The sequence below is a fragment of the Heterodontus francisci genome, chromosome 6 (genome assembly GCF_036365525.1).
Source record: "Heterodontus francisci isolate sHetFra1 chromosome 6, sHetFra1.hap1, whole genome shotgun sequence".
NCBI classification, from domain to species: domain Eukaryota; kingdom Metazoa; phylum Chordata; class Chondrichthyes; order Heterodontiformes; family Heterodontidae; genus Heterodontus; species Heterodontus francisci.
In genome coordinates, this window is record NC_090376.1 from 67,829,305 (window position 1) to 67,851,154 (window position 21,850).

The 21,850-nt window shown below is 41.2% G+C and overlaps 2 protein-coding genes across 3 annotated transcripts in view; one reads left to right on the forward strand and one right to left on the reverse strand.

Moving 5' to 3' along the window:
• Positions 1–6,093, forward strand: part of mfsd9 (major facilitator superfamily domain containing 9) — a 40,896-nt gene extending 34,803 nt beyond the window's left edge. Inside the window, exon 6 of the mRNA XM_068033828.1 lies at positions 1,432–6,093. Coding sequence (XP_067889929.1) covers positions 1,432–2,243 — 812 coding nt within the window. The 3' untranslated portion in view covers positions 2,244–6,093. The remainder of the gene's footprint in view (positions 1–1,431) is intronic.
• Positions 6,094–7,261: 1,168 nt separating this feature from the next.
• slc9a2 (solute carrier family 9 member 2) overlaps positions 7,262–21,850 on the reverse strand; it is a 109,233-nt gene continuing 94,644 nt past the window's right edge. For both annotated transcript variants that reach the window (XM_068033830.1, XM_068033829.1), the window contains exons 8-12: positions 21,620–21,781; positions 18,358–18,454; positions 13,544–13,666; positions 12,692–12,779; positions 7,262–9,936 (exon numbers count right to left, since the gene is read on the reverse strand). In XM_068033830.1, coding sequence (XP_067889931.1) covers positions 9,554–9,936; positions 12,692–12,779; positions 13,544–13,666; positions 18,358–18,454; positions 21,620–21,781 — 853 coding nt within the window. In that variant the 3' untranslated portion in view covers positions 7,262–9,553. The remainder of the gene's footprint in view (positions 9,937–12,691; positions 12,780–13,543; positions 13,667–18,357; positions 18,455–21,619; positions 21,782–21,850) is intronic.

Consider the following 21,850-nt stretch of genomic DNA (forward strand, 5'->3'; position numbering starts at 1 on the left):
CCCCTTCGCAGATTTCTCAACTAGTATGTCAAGGAAAGGGAGAATATTTGACAGTCCCATTTCAAAGGTGAATTTGAGCACAGGATGGAGTCCATTAAGGCGTGTAAGGAAATTATTGCATGTAGCTGTGGATTCAAATATAGCAAACGTATCATCTACATATCTCACCATGCAAGCTTGCAATGCCTCTACCAATCAGAATCCACTTGCTGATCAGTCAGCATTCTCTTGTCATACAGTATAAAGTTGTTGCTTCCCCTTACATTGGTATTCTTTCAGATTGTCCTGATGAGTGCAAGACGAAAAGCTTTGACAACATGTCTCTATTTTCAGCAATACTAGAGAATCCTTTTCTAATTCTGCCACCCATTCCTTTTTACCCTTGCCTGCGCTTATGAGGCTCATGTAGGCCCTATCTCTGTTCAGGTGAAGCCCATCAGTCCTATACTGTCATAGGCACTTTTGGAGACTTCTATCTTTTCCGCATCTGTGATTCATAACTCTGCAAAAAAGACTCCTACTAAACAGTTATAGAACACTTGTCACTTTTGAAGGAGTCCAGTACATTCTGTTATTTGTGTTGGTTCGGGTCCAGGTCCCAGCGAATTGTATTACACATCTGCAAATTACACTCCTAATCTGGCTGGAATGAATGCAAATGGTAAATCATTTGCTAATAATGCTTCAGAATATTCATTAACTCTACTGTAGTATATTTTGGATGTCTCACTCAGCTCATGACTCTTGATGAACACAGATAATTCAATTAAATAAACCTTTTTTTGCTTCATTCACTATTTGCTTCATATTTAAATATGACACATTTCCTATAATAATTAAATAAACACAAACTGGATACATTGATCTCAATTCTGTAGTAGCCACCAGGCATTCTTCAAAGAAAATATTAGATGTGAAGCTAACAAACAATCTTTTTATATGAATACTTATAACATTCAGCTCTATCTCTCAGTCTACTACATTGACCCCCAGGCAGTGTTTCTCTCCACCTACTCAAAATTAAGATCTGGATGAGCCAGAACATTCTCAAGCCAAATGTTAACCAACTGAAGCCATCCTGAGCTCCCACAACCACTTGCTTTGACTCTGTCTATCTCCGACTCAGGTTAAGCCTGGAGAACCTTTGCCGAACTTTTGTTTACTGCTTGCCCTTGAGCCCACCTTCCTCCTCCACAGCTAATCTGTTATCAAAACTTTATTCTTTTAACCTCAGAAATGCTACCTGCCTTGACCTGCTCTTCCTGCTATGTTTACTCCTTGTCTACCACCCTGTGCTATGCTCTCAGACATTGCACTGCACGTGAGGAGTGCTGTAGCTATATACATTGTTGTAGTTAAATACCAATATCGGAAATTGTTTTGCATTGTGTGTTGTTAGATTTTCTGTTTAACTATATTTTACTATTATAGGTGTTGTTTGGAGGTTGCCTTACAAGGAGTGGCTGTACATTCCAACAAAAGAACTGGACTTAACAGAAATGAATTGTGAGACCAAGTGCACTACTTTACAGAAAGAAAAAATTAGGGATAGCACAAATAACTCAGTGGTTACGACAACTAATGGAGTGACGAGACACAAGCCATCAAATTCTCTCTGGCGTCAGTGTATGTCAGTGCGAGAAAATATAAAAGGACTAGTTCATTCCAATTTGTGGGATGTCTTCCTGCTGAGGTTTCTGATGGCCCTAGCTAATCTCTTGTATTACAGCAATTTTGTTCTTGCCGTTGAAGAAAGGTTTAATGTGACACCAAGACTAATAGGGTATCTCATCAGTTATGGTGGAATAATTGGAGCTGTCTCAGGTTTTGTAGCTGGTTCTGTCACCAAACTGTATAATAACAAAATTATCTTACTGTTGTTGCATTCAAGTATCCTCACGTGCTGCATGATGGTGCTGTACTCTGTTGCAACATCCATACAGGTAGTTGTAGTGTGCTCAACTGTTTTGGGGTTTTCGACCAATATTGGCCGCATGTGCATCACTGACATGGAACTGAGCCGAGGTGGGAGGCAAGCCAGAGGTACATTAATAGGAGCTGGTCAGTCAGTAAGTGCTGTTGCACGTATATTTGCTCCATTACTTTCTGGGATTGTTCAGGAGTTCAGTGTATGTGGTCCACCAAGACTTGGAGCAGCCTTAGCTTTACTGGCTATCTTCCTTATGACCTCTATGCATTCAAAACTCAGTAAAGCCACAGAAGCTAAAATCAAGTTAAATTAAGAAATTGCAGAAAGCATTGTTAAGTAATGTGACCTTTTTGAAGGAAAATGTGGGCAAAAGTGTAATAATGTGTCTCTAATTTCTGTTTCCTGTTATTTATTCCTAGCCAAATGACTCCCCATGCTCTGTCCTTGCAATAAAGAGTTCACTTGTTGGACTACAGTTCGATAGTTGTTGGGGGTTACCTTTTGGTACCCTTTATGTCAGAGGCCTGACAGTGAATGTCAGCAGGCTGTACATTCATAATGGGAACTGCAGCACATCCAAATCCTGGCCTCACCCATCATCTACATAAAGCAGTTCCCCCATCACTACTTGAAAGGTTTCAGAAGTGAGAATGCTTGCTGGTTTTCCCTTCCTTAATCTATGGGTCCTGAGGCTAGTTTTAATGTCTTTAACCATTGCCTTGGCTAATCAGAAATCTCAGCAGAGACCTGGGAAACAAACTGCTGATTTCATGGCATTTATGGCTTGGTTATTCACCATATAAATTCCACTATGGTTCTTGATTTTAATGTACCATCAGCAAGAACATTGTTCAACTACCTACAAGGCTGCAGACCAAGAGCTGGAAAGTGGGGTTAGGATGATTGGCTCTTTGTCGACTGGTGCAGACACAATGGGCTGAATGGCCTCCTTCCATGCTGTAAATTTCTAAGATTTAAATGACGGGTTCCAGAAAATGTAGTATGTATTTGATAAAACAAGGAAGATTTCAACCTGAAGAGCAAAGTTTGATGCCAGTATCAGAGAAATTAACCCAAATGTTGCATCACCTCGTGAAGCACAAAGAACGCCCTGGAGGTCTGTGCTGAGTTACCTAATCTTAACCAAACAGCAGTACGAATGGTACAGGGAGATGGAATTAAAAATGAGTCATAGTTCCTGCCCTAGATCACTTCTGTTTGCCAGTGGAAAATAGATAAAGATATTCAAAGAGCTTGTAGACAGTCAGAATCTAGATTCACAGGTGAAGGTGCTCAAGGGCACCCACTGCTTGTAAAACCACAACCCAACAAGAGTCATTCCCTTCAGGGGAAGACAGAGATGTACATGATGAATATTTGTTTATTACCCTATGATATATCAAAGTTTTGCATATAATGTGGACTTCCTGTGCTTACAAAAAGCTCATGCCACCCTATTTTTGCCACAACTGTGAGTTAGTTTTAAGCTGTAAAACTTGTGTGATAGGTATACTTATTGTGCTTACCTTACAGTCTTTCCAAACTAAAGAAAGAACAAACCTGCACTTATATGGTATCATCACATACCAAAGCACTTGTCAACCACTGGATTACTCTTTTTGTGAAGTGCAATGACTGTTGTGTAGATAAACAAGGTGGCTCTTTGGCAATATATTTCACAGTATCACTCACTTTGCTAACCTTGCCCAAACACAGCTCCATTCTCCAAAGTAGATGTCTGCCTGTTCTCTATTTCCTCCCCCACCGTCTCTTCGAACACATTAGGTCTCATTCAACCGTCCTCACCAGTACCTACTCTGGCCTCACCACTGGATATTCCGCACCTTACAACATTGGACCTACGACACTGCTTCCCAGCTGCCCACCCGCCTCACTGCCACATTTTTTGAGGTCTCAACAACTGTGCTTACTCTAACTGTAACTGCTCATTTCAACTAGCTTTTACCACTCTCTCCACTGCCCTGCACAACACCTGCACTTTTCCTTTATCCTTGACCCCTCTTGTCATGACTTTCACTGTTAATTCACCATTAGCAAAACCTCAAATGGTAAGTTTGTGTCAGAAGCTCATTACAATCTTCTTTCCCTGTACTGGAGCCAGAAACATGGTCCCCAATTCTCCCACACCTTGCCACCTAGCACACCCCAACCCATCCTTCTACACCTAGCAAACTCCTCCTCTCCCCACCAGTGGGGAGAAAGCAGGAACAGGGTACTGAATTGGACGATCAGCCATGATCTTTTTGAGTGGCGGAGCAGGCCCAAAGGGTCGAATGGCCTACTCCTGCCCCCATTTTCTATGTTTCTATCCCATAATCTCCTGCCTTCACTCCCTCATTCTCCCAGATAACTATATGCTGCTCAAAGCTCCAAAACTATCTGCATTTCTGACTCTGGTCTCTGTACATTACCCCTTCCCTTTCTGCTCCCCTCACCCATTGTATCATAAATCCATCAGATTCCTTTAATTACTGATCAAGTAATATCACATATGTCCAGGTCAATATTTATCTCTCAATCAACATCACAGAAACAGATTATCTGGTCATTAGCATTGCTGTTCATGAGAGTTTGCTGTGCACTAATTGGCTGCCGTGCTTCCTACATTACAACATTGACAACATGTCAAAATTACCTCGCTGCTGTAAACGCGTTGAGATATCTGGTGGTTGTGAAAAACTACATGAATGCTAGTCTTTTATTTTGTATTAAAAAAATCTATAATACCTATAATAGATGTAAAACATGGTTTCCTTTCATAATCAAGTGGTATTATATTTGTTTTAGTTTTGGCTTTTTTGAATGAACAAAGATGTTGCTTTCAAAAATAACTACTTTGGCACATAAAACAGCAATTTTCCATAATCTTTACTATTCCCTAAAGCAGAAAAATAGAATGCCTCTTAAGTCGTGAGGAATTTCAAGCTGTGAGAAGCACACAGAGAGGCTGCAAAGAGAGAAAGACAGGTTAATTGGACAACAGGATGGGATGTAATGTGGGGAATGTGAGGTTATTCATTTTGGTAATAAACATAGGAAAGCAGAATATTTTTAATCATTAAACTTTTAAATGTTGATGTTCAGAGAGTTGGGTGTACTCATACAAGGAACACATTTAGTATGCAGGTACAGCAAGCAATTAGGAAGGCAAATTGCATGTTGGCTTTTATTATAAGTGGACTGCAGTATAAAAACAAGGAAATCTTGCTACAGTTGTATAGGGCTTTGGTGAGACCACACCTGGAGTATTTTGCGCAGTTTTAGTCTCCATATTTAAGGATATACTTGGAGGCAGTACAGAGAAGGTTCACTAGATTGGTTCCTGGAATGAGAGGATTGTCCTATGATGAGAGGCTGAGTAAATTGGGCCTATACTCTGGAGTTTCGAAGAATGTGATGCGATCTCATTGAAACATACAAGATTCGGAAGGGGCTGGATAGGGTAAATGCTGAGAGATTGCTTCCACTGGTCGGAGAATCTAAAACACAAGGGCACAGTCTCAGGATAACATACTGATCATTTAGGACTGGGATGAGGAGAAATTACTTCAGTCAAAAGGTTGCGAATCTTTGGAATTCTTTACCCCAGAGGGTTGTGGATGCTCCATCGTTGAATGTATTCAAGACTTGGATAGATACTTTTTTGATCTCTCAGGGACTCGGGGGATATGGAGAGCAGGCAGGTTAAATGTAGTTGAGCCAGTAGATCAGCTACGATCATAATGAATGGCAAAGGCGGCTTGAGGGGCTGTATGCCTACTCTTGCTCTTATTTCTAATGTTATGTATATTAATTTTCAACAATAGAAGAAACTTTATAGAATTATGTTATTCCAGGAAAAAGTGCATTTATTGTCACAACATATTTTTACAGAAAAACCTGATTGATGATATCTCATCTTTGCATTGGTCATGTTTGGTATTGTGCCAGAAATGTATAATGCATTTACAAAAATTTGAGAAGTACTGGTTATTTGAATTCAGTTTCAAAATGGTTTATAGATGATTATGTTGCAATTTTTTTTAAATGTTAAAATGTAATGTTTCTATGCCTTAAATCTAGTTTACATGAAACATTTATTTAAAGACCAAAATTGAAATCTATGTATGTTATGTTGTGTAAATTGGAACTAATAAAATGGCTGTCCTAATAAACTTTAATTTTATTCTCTGTATGTGATTGGTACTGCAAGGCTAAGTTTATTGCCCATACCTAGTTGTCATGAAAAATGGTGGTGGACCTTCTTGAATTGCAAGAGTTCTCATGGATATGATGTTCCTGCAATGGTATGAGGTAGAGTTCCAGCATTTTGAACCAGGGACAATATATGTCCAAATCAGGGAAGCTTGGAGGAGATATGTTCTAATGACATTGTTGCTCTTGTCCATCTTGGTGTTAGAGATCATGGACCTGGGTGATGCTTTTGAATAGGCTTGGTGAGTTCCTGTAGTGCATCCTATTAGTACTGCCACACTGCTAATGGCAGAAGGATTAGATATTGAATTCGATGGCACATTGATCAAGCAGGTGGCATTATCCCAGATTATGTCAAGTTCCCTAGATGTTGTGGTTGCAGCCATCCAGGCAGGTGATGAATAGTCCATCACCCTACCTGAATTGAGCCACAAATGGTAGTGAGGGATCAGGAGGAGAGCCACTTATTCGAAAAAAACCTAGTCTCTCCCTTAGTTTGGTAGCTTATCATACACTATGATATTGATACAGCTGGTCCAGTTAAGCTTCGGGTTGATAATGACCCCCCAGAATGTTCATGTTGGGGCACTTGGAAATGGTGGTGCTATTGAAGGAAGTAGTTGGGCATTGCTTTATTGGAGATGCCCATTGCTTGGCACTTATAGGGAACAAATGATAGCTGCTGTTTGCCTAAATCTGTATATTGACTAGGTCCAGCTGTAGCCAGACAGGCTGCTGCATTATCAAAGGAGCTATGAATGAAGCCAAACAATGTAGAATTGTTAAACATCCTCACTCACTACATGACAAATAGAAAGTCATCAATAAAATGGCAGAAAATTGTTGGGCCAGGGGAAGTGATGATCAACCTCCAACACTCAGGTGTTTACTGATATTGTTCTGTTAAGCCAGAGCAAAGACCCCAATGACCATTACCTCAAAATCGCAAGTGTTACTATTTACAAAAGTGTATATCCCCAGCTCGATACTGTTGTCAGTTACAGGCTGGGGGGGAAAACAGACTTCAAAAGTTCCAGAATTATGCTGAAAAAATCCAGTGGAAGAAAATTGGTTGAAAAAGGAAAGTGCTTTCAACTGGATTTATTGTTTAATACATTCACAATTAGGACATGACAAGGACAGAAAACCAACAATTGAAATACATGAATTGCAGCTTTAGTTACACTGGTAACAATTATAGCAATTACTGTACACTGAACTGACTTAATTCAAACGACTACAGTTTTATTACAAAGCTCAGTTTAGTAATTAACCTGTACAGATATCAAATACTCCAGTCAAGAAGAACAATCACTGACAATTTCAGTCTGCAAAAATAAAGCAAATATTCCTATAAATAGGAAACATTTCATACAAATACATGTTTATTGCCAATATCACAGCATAATTTCAACATTAAGCAGAGTTACTTGCATAATATAAAGCTGTGATATTGTTTTTCCTCTTTAGTTCACTCACATTGTGTTACAATTTTAACATTTAAAAACGATGTCCACTTTATCTCATGTTGTTTCACTTGGCATGCAAGATCAACCACAACATCCAAGTCAAGCAAGGTTAGAGGGCAGGGGACCAACTAATTGGACCCTAGCTGCAGAGAGAAACAGACACATTGAGATATAAGGGAAAAGAGGAAGAAGGAGGTGATGGAGAGGAGGAAAAGGGGATGAGGAAAGTATTAGTCATAGGAAGAGAGGGGTGGAAGAATACGAAGACGGGAGAACCGGAGGTTCTGGAAGAGTAATTTCCCTGACCTTTGCTAGTCCACTTTCCCTTTAATGTGTAATGGGGTTGAGGTTGGGGGTGGTGAAAAAGGTGAGCAGGGCTGTGTTTCAGAGTAAGGTGGTTTGGAAGTGAAAGTTAAAATTAACATCCGGCCTCAGTATATCACTGGACAGGCGGCAAAGAATGGATGTGTAGGAGTGTGCATGATCTATCAATTTGCAGGCAGTGTATGACTATTCCCTATGATGCGGGAGGCTCAGCTTTGTCAATTAAATGGAAGCAGAGAGACTGACAGCTTAAGTATAAGTTATAGGATTACAAAGAACTATATTTTGCAGGGAGGAGATTTAAACTGAAGGATAAAAAACTAGATTAGAGTGGGCGAGGAAACCTTAGCCTTAATATTGAAATAAAACACTAAAATAAAAGCGAGAAAAAAAAGGTCACTGACCTGAAACGTTAACTCTGCTTCTCTCTCCACAGATGCTGCCAGACCTGCTGAGTATTTCCAGCATTTCTTGTTTTTATTGGCCTTAACATTGTCCGGAGAATGCCAAATGGGTGATTAATCATCACATTTGTTAAGAACTCAGATGATCCTCCCCTGCCTGAAGCCTATACCTTTAGAGTCAGCCATGGCTCAGCTGGTAGCATTCTCATCTGAATCAGAAGCTTGAGAATTCAAGTCCCACTCCAGAGACTGGAGCAAAAAAAAATATCGACTGCCTCTCCAGTGCAGTACTGAGGTAGTGCTGCATTGTCAGAGGTGCTGTCTTTTTGATGAGACATTAAATTACAGCCGCGCCTGCTATCTCAGGTGGGCATGGAACTTGTTGCCGGGGGAGGTGGTGGAAGCAGGTACCATAGAGATGTTTAAGAGGCATCTTGACAAATACATGAATAGGATGGGAATAGAGGGATACGGACCCCAGAAGTGCAGAAGGTTTTAGTTTAGGCAGGCATCAAGATCGGCGCAGGCTTGGAGGGACGAATGGCCTGTTCCTGTGCTGCACTGTTCTTTGTTTGTAAAAGGTCCTAAGACACTGATGATGAGCAGGGGAGTTATCCTCAATGTCCTGACCAATATTTATCCCTCAATCAGCATTACTAAAAACAGATGGCTTGGTCATTATCACATTGTCCTCAGCCAGCTCCCACAAACAGCCAATGAGGCTGCTGTGTTTCCCACATTCCAGCAGTGACTACTCTATAAAAGTACTTCATTTGGCTATAAAAAGCACTTTGACAGATCCTGAGGTCATGATAGGTGCTATATAAATACAAGTCTTTTATTTGTTAAAAACAAAACCTCAGTTAAAAATTAAAACCACAAATTTGCAGGCCAGAACCTTGTTAAAATCACCAGAAGCAGAGTGAAGACATGCCTAGACCACGTTTTCATTGGTACTTGAAAAGTGTCCTATGGTACTTGAATAATTGGTACCGTCAACAACTGAACAAAGGCTGACACTGATTTGACAAAAAGTAGGAAGCCACTAGACCGAACCTTAGGACCCAAAATCAATGGTCACAATTTTTGAACGGTGTAATTTTTTTCAAAGAATATTAAAATTATTTAATACAAATAGCTGATCTGTTTCTGAAAGTCATAACTCTAGTCTAGTGAAAAGGATCTAGACGCAGTCTGACTACTGGTTGGAATCATTTTGGTTTTCTTATCAAAGGATCATTTATTTCAGTGTTTTCGTCATGCATATCTTCTGTTCTCCAACTAACTCGTGGAATTTCCACAAATCCTTGCCGGTTTCTCCCACTTTGATAAGAGTGAGGGTCCTGTTGATCTTGAGTACCAAATCTTGACCTTGGCATCAGTGCTCGTCTTCTTCCACTATCAGTTCCGCTGCCTATTACATCGTCACCATGACCAGCAGAATTAGGCCTTTGACTCCCATCGTTCTGCCTTTGAACTTCATTCCTCCACTCCATTCTGCATGGGTCCTGGTGACAAGAAGATGGACCTGTTCTGGATTGCGAAAGATTCTCTAACTGCAAGGATTCTGTTTCTAAATTGCTGTCTTCTCCCACTGAAGAACAAGAGCATAATATAAATTGTAACAGAATCATTTATGAGAATTCATTCTTACAACATTAGAATAGAGTGGCAATTTAGACTGAGTATACTTTGCAAACTAATTCTATTTGGACAGTGTATACAATAATACAGTAATAACTGCAACATGATCAGTGTTGCCCATTATTGGACATCAGAGCTGTCCAGCAACCTTTAGAATGCGCACGCAGTATAGCGCGTAAATCCAGAGGTTGCGATGGGCCAACCAATGCTATATCAAGGGTTTGCTACTTCTCTCACTGAACATTAGATTTAAACTGTGAACTTGGCTAATTGCACACTAATTCTGAATTATTCCCACCTTAAATGGATGTTGCCTTTATGGATTTTAAGAAAGCGTTTGATAAAGTATCACATAAATGGCTGGTATGGGATAGAAAGTCAGTGTCTGCTTCAATAAAAAAATTGGTTTAAGGACATAAAACGAGTCATGGTAAATGGTTGCTTTTCAGACTGGAGGTTGGGTAGACAGTGGTGTGCCCCAAGGTTCAGTGCTAGGACCACTGCTTTTTTTTTTGAATTATTCCAAAACTCAAAAAGTCATCTATGTAAAAAGGGTAAAATTTCAAAATTTGCTGATAGCACCTAACCTGGAGGTGTGGCAGGCCATGAGAATGATACCAATCAACTGCAACAGGACAGATGGCAGATGGAATTAAAAGAGAAGTACATTTTGGCAAAAGGGATAGGGAAAGACAATATTAACTTAATGGCACAGTTCTAAAGAGTGCACAGGGACAGAAGGGCCTGGGGATTCATGTGCATTGATCTTTGAAAGTGGCAGGACATAATGAGAGAGTAGTTAACAAAGCAGATTGGATCTTAGGCTTCATAAATAGAGATATTAAATACAAAAGTAAGGAAGTTATGCTCAACCTTTATAAAGCTCTGCTTAGGCCACAGTTATAAAATTGTGTCAAGTTCTGGTCACTACACTTTAGGAAGGATGTGAGGGTCCTTGAGAGGATGCCAAGGAGATTTACCAGATTGAATCCAGAGATAAGGGATTTTAGCTACAAGTTTAGGTTAGAAAAGCTGGGTTGTTCTCCTTGGAACAAAGGAGATTGAGGGGAGATCTGATAGAGGTGTACAAGATTATGACCAGTTTAGATAAGGTAGACAAAGAGAAGCTGTTTCCATTAGCTGATGGTACAAGGACTATGGGACACAGATTAAAAGGTTTTGGATAAGAGATGCAGGGCAGATGTGAGGAAGAACTTTTTTTCTTTTTTTTTAACGCAGTGAGTGGTAATGAGCTGGAGCTCGCTGCCGATAAGAGTGGTGGTAGCAGAGATGATGAATGATTTCAAAAATTGGATGCACACTTGAGGGAAATAAACTTGCAGGACCACAGGGATAGAATAGGAGTATGGAACTGATTGGAATGCTCTACAGAAAGCCGGCATGGACTTGAGGGGTCAAATGGCCTCCTTCTGTGCCATCATGACTCTGACTAAAAATTTTAGGCCCAGGAGTTAAGAGACCTCCGCTCAATTCATGAATACTTCATGAGTATCTTTTAAATGTTAGAGTAATAAAAAATTATATGAATCCATTTTAACTTTTTTAATGTTTTGAGATGATTTCAGATTTTTTCATTTGTTTAAAAAATTATTTACATTAAAACAGATAAATCTTGCTAAAAAAATAAAAATCTGACTTTGAGGACAAGTCATTCTAAAATGTTTCAATGTATATCACTTTTTAAAATGTATGAAAATGGTCCTGATCAAATTGCTGCAATTTTAAAAAATATTTAAATTTTTAATTTTGTAAAATAAATTAGGTCAAGTAAATTTGATTTTAATAGTTTGTTCCGATGCCTTTTCACTGAGGCAAACTGGTTTACACAGTTTTTGTGGTGCAGTGACTAGAAGCCATGTCTACAATTGTCTCCCATTTCTGCCCACGTTTCTGAGTGCTGCTGGGCCTCACTGAAGCTGCTGCCAGGAGGGAATCCTCTCTCCTTCCAGCTGAAATTATTGCCATGGCTGTCGCGGTGGATTGACGTGTAGATTGGTTCAATGTCAGCAGCGAGTGCCATCACTGCCCCGCTAACCGCGGAATCTTGCCCAATATTTTCAAGTCAATAGAAGCATGTTAATAGATTGGATAAAGATTATTTTTCCATTAACTTAGAAGTTTCACAGTTCTGTCCCCTCTCCCTATAACCTCACTTTGTTGAAGAAAGAAAGACTCATTCTGTCCAAAGACCTCGAAACTGAAAGCCCTCATTTCCCTCAGCATTATTTTCCTCCTTCAAACCGCAGCAGCGTGAAATCCAGGTTTAGTTTTGATTAATAACTATTTGATTCACTTCAGGAAACCCATTTCCACATATTAATTGTTATAACATCTGGGGCAAGGGGATGGAAATCAGAATGGGCCAGATTACACCACAACCCTGCCCCTTTGCCTACCTGAAGTTTTTGGTCCTTTTGGGGGCACTGCTGACAAATGCAGGAATTACATCATTAAACAGTTTCCACATCAGTGCCCTTAACAATGCTGGGTACAAGAGACACATATTGCTTGCAGATATCATTTCAAAGAACAGATTTTCCCCATTGCAATCAATCACAGAGTGACCCCTTAACTTCTAATGACAAGTATCTCCACATTGTCACTGCTCTATAGATGTTATTTTTACTGTTTAATAGAGAAACTATGAGGCTAAAAATAGCTTGTTGCAGTACAGCACATATTACCTGTGAAAGCAGTGTTCCTTTTCGGAAACCTAGAATGAATTTTGGCAATTTGAGGCTGTGAAAATGGACGATTCTTTACAGCACCAGACTGTGGAAAAAGAGCGAGCAGGAGAGATCTGTTTAATAATGATCACAACCAGCCTCATAGAAGCTGTTCACACTTGCCAAACAATTTGTTTTTGTAAAAGGACTAAAGTATCAAGCTACAGAGTTAGTGCTTTTTGTTTTTTAAAAAAAAATGAAATTTGGTGTATTGGGAACAAGAAGAAAGGTCAAGACCATTATTTTCCCCTTTCACTCATCTTCAATTCTACCTGCTTGCAGGGGAGGGTGGACTACTTTAAATTTAATTTCTACCGTTTAAGTTTCAAGTTAAACCCTTAAGCTAAAACTTTAGTAGCTTGAATGTAGAAGGGACTACCCCATGCCCAGGTTAAAGAAAAAATATCTTCCTTGTACAAATTGAGAGTCTGAGTCAGATGATTGATGGTAATTTTAAGTGATCAAGAGCTGTTTGCAATGTTACCTCCTACACACTTCCTACTATTTCCCCTACTATTGTCATTAGCACTCAGATAAAATTGCTCATTATAGTCGAGTACACTTTTCCTGTTCCAAACAGTAAAAATATATAAAATACATCCAAAATCCATACAGTGCTTACTTAGTTAAACCACTCAATATTTGGATTCCCAGTTATAAAAATTCAAACCTCATCAGTACTTAAGTATCGTGCAGTGTATGAATAGTACCAAATTGATTATACTGAAATGTCTAGGTTTCACCATTAGTTCACATTTTACATGTAGTGCCAGGTGGGTGTTCAAAGCTGTGGCAATTTCAGGGAATTACCTGCCGGGCTCTTGTTGTCTTCCGCATACTTTCCCGTAAACTCCCATGTCGTCGTATTAGGATTTCTTTGACCTGATTCTCATTGGCCTCTCTTGGCAGACTGTGTCTGTTGTATGATGGTGTCTGTAATTAAATAATTTCATGGTACATGAATTCAAATATCCAATGCCAATATTGGAAACGTTGGATTGTCTCAATGTTATAAGTACAGGGAGGAGCTGATGGTATACTAAGCATCTTGCTCAACACATACTGCATGCTTTCAGCAGTATTGCAATCTTGCCATCAGATGGACTAACAAGCTTAAGCCAAGGAACAAAGGAGGAAGTATTAGGGTAGTCATTCCTCTCCTTACTCCTCCGCAGATCTTTCTGCTTTCAGTTATTTTTCCTCCAAGCTCAATGCACCACTCACATTCCATTATATCTAGCTTGAATCTGAGCCATGCTGCCATCAGCCAGGCCCTGCTGTCACGGGCAAGATTTTGAACGCTGTTTAAGTAATGTGTTTTGATTTTGAAGATTCCCAGCATGCCCTTACAAAGTAGTTTGAACTGCTGGTTTCATTTATTTGCAAGATCAAAAGTGTTTTGTTCTTTTGGTTTAAATAGCCTTATGAATAAAAAAAAGGCTGTTCTGTTTCACAGATTTTCGTGCAATTATGCTATGCCCATTCATTATTATCTGGGTACATTTTTTGGACATCTGGGCTGGAATTTTACGCCGTCCCAGCGGGTCGGATGGTGGCGTGGGGGCGGCCTATCTGCCCTGATCCCGCATCCGACCAACTTTATGGAGGTCCGGCAGGGGGAGGGGTGGGGGGGGGGGGGTAGGGGGAGTGGTGGGAAACCAAGGCCGATCAAGACCCATAAGTGGCCACCCGTGGTAAGCGGGTGTGCGGGGATGTGAAAGGCCGCCCAGCTATAACTGCCGGACTTTCCGCATACTGTGGGGGGGGAGGGGCGTAGCAGTCGGGCATAGGGTGCCCGATTGAGGGCCGCCCCCTCCTCCCAACCCCGGGATCCAAGACGCCCCCCCCCCGAAACGACCACCATGGCCCCACTAGGGCACGACCGATTTCCCTGGTGAGGCAACCCAAACTTACCTTCAGTCCCGGCTCCTTGGTATCCTCCTTGGTCGGCTGGGCTGCAGTCCCAGCAGTGGCCACCGTTCCCGGTGGCACTGCTGAGACTAAGAGCTGCCGGCCCACTGATTGGCTGGCAGCTCACTGAGGTGGGACCGCCTCCCTCAAGTGGGTGGAAGTCCCGCCTCAGGCCAATTAAAGCCTGGGGACCTGTAAAATACAGGACGGATCCCCAGGCTGGGCGGAAGCGGGTTCGCCACCGGCATTTATGTCGGAGTCTGGCTCCCGTCCACCCACTGTAAAATTCCGGCCCTGTGCTCGTGAATTGCATATTAAGTTTGCCTGAAAATCTCTATAATAAAACAGTTGTATTGGGTTTAATAGCCAAGAGGTTAGAAGCTGAGAAATACAATACTGGAGTCTGTAAAAGTGCTGACTTGAATTGGAGAAGTCTCAGGGGAGGGGTGAGGGAGGACAAGCTTTGCTTGAAGGATGCAATGTGCTGAAATAAAACAAACATTCTGTGAAAAGATAGAGAATTAATTTTGCAATACCAGAAAGTAGAACTTTATTTGGACATAAATAGTCTCTTACGTTGCATCCAAAGACATTCTTAAAAAACTATTACAGATCCTCCTGCATCTTCTGGCATTTACTGATTTTGTGTTTCCTATTACTATTCAATCATAAAGTTATTTAGTTCTTTTAATTGTTTTAATTAGTTGTTTCAGTTTGTAAACCACCAGTCTGTGTGGAAATGCCATTTAGGATTTACTGCAATAACTCACCAAGCTTGCTTGGACTGTCAGCACTCCTAGTCCAAAGCACGATCATAGGAAGCACACCACCTCCAAGTCCCATACTACCCTGATTTGGACATATTGTTCCTTCATTAATAATAGGCCAAATCCTAGAATTCCTTACCTAACACTATTATGAAAATACCACCAGCACAAGGTGTGCAGCAATTCAAGACAAAAGGCCCACCACCACCACTGCTTAGGGCAACTAAGAATAGGCAATAAAGGCAGCAATACCAGTGCCACCCACATCTACTGAAAATTTGGTAGTATGGTGCACGACTGTGTAAAATCCAGTAAGCAAGATCATGGGAACAAGTAAAATAATTGTTACTACATTGGGTATACGCTTGAGACAGCATATAGAAAGAGCTCATCTTCCAGTATGTAGGACAATGTTCACTCATGGGCCATCCTAGACTGGGTATTGTGTAATGAGAGAGGAATAATTGACAATCTAGTGGTGCAAGACCCCTTGGGGATGAGCGACCATAATATGATAGAATTCTTCATCAAGGTGGAGAGTGACGTAGTTGATTCTGAGACTAGGGTCCTGAATCTCAGTAAAGGAAACTACAAAGGTATGAGGCGCAAGTTGGCTATGATGGATTGGGAAACGTTACTTAAAGGGATGACAGTGGATAGGCAATGGCAAACATTTAAAGAGCGCATGGACGAACTGCAACAATTGCTTATCCCTGTCTGGCGCAAAAGTAAAATGGGAAAGGTCGCCAAACCATGGCTTACAAGGGAAATTAGAGATAGCATCAAATCCAAGGAAGAGGCATATAAGTTTTCCTGAAAAAACAACAGACCTGAGGATTGGGAGCAGTTTAGAATTCAGCAAAGGAGAACCAAGGGATTGATTAAAAAGGGGAAAATAGAGTACGAGAGCAAGCTTGCAGGGAGCATAAAAACAAACTGTAAAATTTTCTATAGGTATGTGAAGAGAAAAAGATTGGTGAAGACAAATGTAGGTCCCTTACAGTCAGAAACAGGGGAATTTATTATGGGGAACAAAGAAATGGCTGACCAACTAAATGCATACTTTGTTTCGGTCTTCACAAAGGAGGACACAAATATCGTACCAGAAATGTTGGGAAATCAGTATTAGTAGAGAAATGGTGCTGGGGAAATTGATGGGATTGAAGGCCGATAAATCCCCAGGGCCTGATGGTATGCATCCCAGAATACTTAAGGAAGTGGCCCTGGAAATAGTGGATGCATTGGTGGTCATCTTCCAAGATTTTATACACTCTGGAACAGTTCCTACAGATTGGAGGGTAGCTAATGTAACCCCACTATTTAAAAAGGGAGGTAGAGAGAAAGCAGGGAATTATAGACCAGTCAGCCTGACGTCAGTAGTGGGGAAAATTCTAGAGTCCATTATCAAAGATTTTATAGCAGAGCACTTGGAGAACAGTGGTAGAATTGGGCAGAGTCAGCATGGATTTACGAAAGGGAAATCATGCTGGACAAATCTACTAGAATTCTTCAAGGATGTAACTGGTACAGTTGATGAGGGGGAGCCAGTGGATGTGGTTTATTTGGACTTTCAGAAGGCTTTTGACAAAGTCCCACATAAGAGATTAGAATATAAAATTAAAGCGCATGGGATTAGGAATAGTGTATTGCGATGGATAGAAAATTGGTTGGCAGACAGGAAACAAAGAGTAGGGATAAATGGGTCTTTTTCCAAATGGCAGGCAGTGACTAGTGAGGTACCGCAGGGATCGGTGCTAGGACCCCAGCTAGTCACAATATATATTAATGATTTAGATGAGGGAACTAAATGTAATATCTCCAAATTTGCAGATGACACAAAACTGGGTGGGAGGGTGAGTTGTGAGGAGGATGCAGAGAGGCTTCAGGGTGATTTGGATAAGTTGAGTGAGTGGGCTAATGCATGGCAGATGCAGTATAATGTGGATAAATGTGAGGTTATCCACTTTGGTAGCAAAAACAGGAAGGCAGATTATCTGAACGGCTATAAACTGAGAGAGCGGAATATGCAGCAAGAATTGGGTGTTCTCGTACACCAGTCGCTGAAGTAAGCATGCAGGTGCAACAGGCAGTAAAAAAGGCAAATGGTATGTTGGCCTTCATAGCGAGAGGATTAGAGTACAGGAGCAGGGATGTCCTGCTGCAATTATACAGGGCCTTGGTGAGGCCACACCTGGAATAGTGTGTGCAGTTCTGTCTCCTTATCTGAGGAAGGATGTTCTTGCTATAGAGGGAGTGCAACGAAGGTTTACCAGACTGATTCCTGGGATGGCGGGACTGACGTATGAGGAGAGATCGAGTCGGTTAGGATTATATTCGCTGGAGTTCTGAAGAGTGAGGAGGGATCTCATAGAAACCTATAAAATTCTAATAGGACTTGACAGGGTAGATGCAGGAAGGATGTTCCCAATGGTGGGGGAGTCCAGAACCAGGGGTCATAGTCTCAGGATACAGGGTAAACCTTTCAGGACTGAGATGAGGAGAAATTTCTTCACCCAGAGAGTGGTGAGCCTGTGGAATTCACTACCACAGAAAGCAATTGAGGCCAAAACATTGTATGTTTCCAAGAAGGAGTTAGATATAGCTCTTGGGTCTAAAGGGATCAAAGGGTATGGGGCGAAAGCGGGAACAGGTTACTGAGTTGGATGATCAGCCATGATCATAATGAATGGCGGAGCAGGCTCGAGGGGCTGAATGACCTACTCCTGCTCCTATTTTCTATGTTTCTATGAAGCACTGTTAGACAATTGAGAGGGAGAATAGTTACAAAACCCTCATTTTAACAACCCTCTCAGTTAAAAAGGAAATTCTGCCAGCAACCATGTAATAATAGATCAGTAGGAGAGCGAAAGATTTATTGTTTGGTGATGGATCTGAATTACAAGTTTTATATAATGTTAATTTGCCAAAGTAGTTTGTTAATCTTACCCTCTCTCTAATCCGATATAAATTTTTAACTAAGATTTCTTTGATGTTCTTCAGTTCATCAGGGGAGAGACTCTTGATTTCTTTAGGTTTCTTACTTCTGTAAATTTAAATAAAGCAGTATATCAAGATCAAACAAAAAAACCTTGCATTTATATAGCACTTTTAATGTAATAAAACATTCAAGGGGGATTATGCAACAAGATTTGACACTGAGCCGCATAAGGAGACATTAGACCAGATGACCAATAGCTTGGTTAAAGAGATAAGTTTTAAGGAGCATCATGAAGGAGGAAAGAGAAGAGAGAGAGAATTCCAGGGCTTAAGGCCTTGGCACCTGATGGCAAAGCTGTCAATGGTGGAATGATTAAAATCGGGAATGCTCAAGAAGCCAGAATTGGTGGAGCACAGAGATATAGAGGGGAATGTAGGACTGAAGGAGACAGGGAGGGGCAAGAACATGGAAGGATTTGAAAACAAGGATAAACATTTTAAAATTGTGGCTTTGCTTGACCAGAGCCAAATGTAAATTAGCGAGCACAGGAGAGATGAGCGAGTGGGACTTGGTGAGAGTTAGGACACAGTCAACAGAGTTACAAATGACCTCAATTTTGCAGATGGTATAACATGGGAGGCCAGTTGGAATAATCAAGTCTAGAGGCAAGTCAGCAGCAGATAAACTGAGGCAAGGTTGAAATAGCATGGCACAGCTGTGTGATAGGGAGCTCATCTCAGATAAAATATAACAGCAAGGTTCAGAATAGTGTTATTCAGCTGCAGACATTTTCCAGGGAGAGGAATGGAGTCAAAAACCAGGAGGGTTGACCTGCTAAAAAAAAAGTTACAGCTCTCAAAGCCTCACCCAAATGCAATTAATATGAAAGCAAAATACTGCAGATGCTGGAAATTTGAAATAAAAACAAAAAATGCTGGAAATACTCAGCAGGTCTGGCAGCATCTGTGGAGAGAAAACTCTGATGAAAGGTCACTGACCCGAAACTGTCTCTCCACAGATGCTGCCAGACCTGCTGAGTATTTCCAGCATTTTCTGTTTTTAACCTAAATACAAGTGTTGCTCACCAATTTACCAACTAATCCAAAACCAAAGACAGAATAATTGAAAGGTAAAACTCAAAAGGTTTGGTGTATGAGGGGGGAGTAAGACAAAGCTCATGGAGGTTGAGGGCACCAAGAGGTTTGGAGAGGGAGGTAAGGGAGGAAACCAGAATACAGAAGAAACTGAAAAGAAGTGGAATCATTTTGAACGTGTTGTTGCTCAGACCTGCAGGGATTGGAAATCCTGGAAAGAGGAAGAAAGAAGGGAGTGCTTAAGGTTAGAGAGAGAAGAGATAGTCTCTTTTCATTTATTATTTTCCCAAATAAAAGCAAAATGTAAGCAAGGGGTGCGTATGAAGGCAAGAATGAATGTGATCAGCGTGGAGATTCCATTGCAAAGTTAGGTGAATGTAATGAAAGACAGATTCAGAAATTGAGGACTATAATCTTTTCTGCCCTGAAGACACAAAAAATTCCTAGCATTCAAACTCAAACCTGATAAACCCAATGGTATTTATCGGAAATCTGTTTTAAAGCAATGTACTGCTTGTAAGTTGCTTTCTCCAGTGTCAGTGCTCTGCAAGTATAGTGGATAAATGCAGCTTGAGGCTTAACCACTTCAAATGCAAACACAAAAGACAATGCCCATTTCTAACTTTATCAATTTTGCTTTCAATTTCCACCCTTCTCTCACTTTTACATGGTCCATCTCTGACACTTCCCTTCCCTTCCTCGACTTCTCTGTCTCCATCTCTGGGGATAGGTTGTCTACTAATATCCATTATAAGCCCACCGACTCCCACAGCTACCTCGACTACACTTCTTCACACCCTACCTCCTGTAAGGACTCCATTCCATTCTCCCAGTTTCTCCGTCTCCGACGCATCTGCTCTGATGATGCTACCTTCCATGATGGTGCTTCTGATATGACCTCCTTTTTCCTCAACCGAGGATTTCCCTCCACTGTGGTTGACAGGGCCCTCAACCGTGTCCGGCCCATTCCCCGCACCTCTAACCTCACCCCTTCCCCTCCCTCCCAGAACCGTGACAGGGTTCCCCTTGTCCTCACTTTCCACCCCATCAGCCTCCATATCCAAAGGATCATCCTCCGCCATTTCCGCCACCTCCAGCGTGATGCCACTACCAAACGCATCTTCCTCTCCCTTCCCCTGTCAGCATTCCGAAGGGATCGTTCTCTCTGCGACACCCTGGTCCACTCCTCCATTACCCCCACTGCCTCGTCCCCGTCTCATGGCACCTTCCCCTGCAATCGCAGGAAGTGTAATACCTGCCCATTTACCTCCTCTCTCCTCACTATCCCAGGCCCCAAACACTCCTTTCAGGAGAAGCAGCTTGTACTTCTTTCAATGTAGTATACTGTATTCGCTGCTCACAATGTGGTCTCCTCGACATTGGGGAGCTCAAGCGCAGACTGGGTGACCGCTTTGCGGAACATCTCCGCTCAGTCCGCAAGCAGGACCCAGAGCTTCCGGTTGCTTGCCATTTCAACACTCCCCCCTGCTCTCATGCTCACATCTCTTGTCTTGGGATTGTTGCAGTGTTCCAGTGAACATCACTGCAAGCTCGAGGAACAGCATCTCATCTACCGATTAGGCACACTACAGCCTGCCGGACTGAACGTTGAGTTCAATAATTTCAGAGCATGACAGCCCCCCATTTTACTTTCATTTTTAGTTATTTTTTCTTTTTTCATTTTTTACACTCCTTTTTTTTTGCATTTATTTCATTTCATCTTAGTTTGTTCAGTTTGCTTACCTACTGTTTTTTTTTCAGGTTTGCACTTGCTGTTGTTCAATATTCAGTGTCTTAACACCTAATCTGTACTAATGCTTTGTCTTTCAACACACCATTAACATATTGTTTGCCTTTGCTCCATGACCTTTTGGTCAGCTATGTGGCCTTGTCCAATCGACACCTTCTCCTTTGTTATCTCTTGCCCCACCCCCACCTCACTTGCTTATAACCTGTGACTTTTCTAATATTTGTCAGTTCCGAAGAAGGGTCACTGACCCGAAATGTTAACTCTGCTTCTCTTTTCACAGATGCTGCCAGACCTGCTGAGTGGTTCCAGCATTTCTTGTTTTTATGCCCATTTCTAATTCCTGTTCTGAACTGCTAATTTAGAATTTTTGACACAACATATTAACTAACAATGTGTGTGTGGCATGAAAGAAATTATTTTACTTACAGCAGGGAAGCAGATGACGACACCTTACTGAGTTCTCCAGATTCAGCCATTTCAATTGCCTGTTTCAATTCCAGCTTCTTATAAAGAGCAACAATACTGGACTTCGGCTCTTTATCCCTGATCAAAAGCTTTGACAAATACTTGCGATTAAACGTTTTGGCCCTAAAAGTAAAGCCGGAGATCAAATTGTTTTAGTGCACATATGCTGAAGTATAATGAACTGCAGTATTT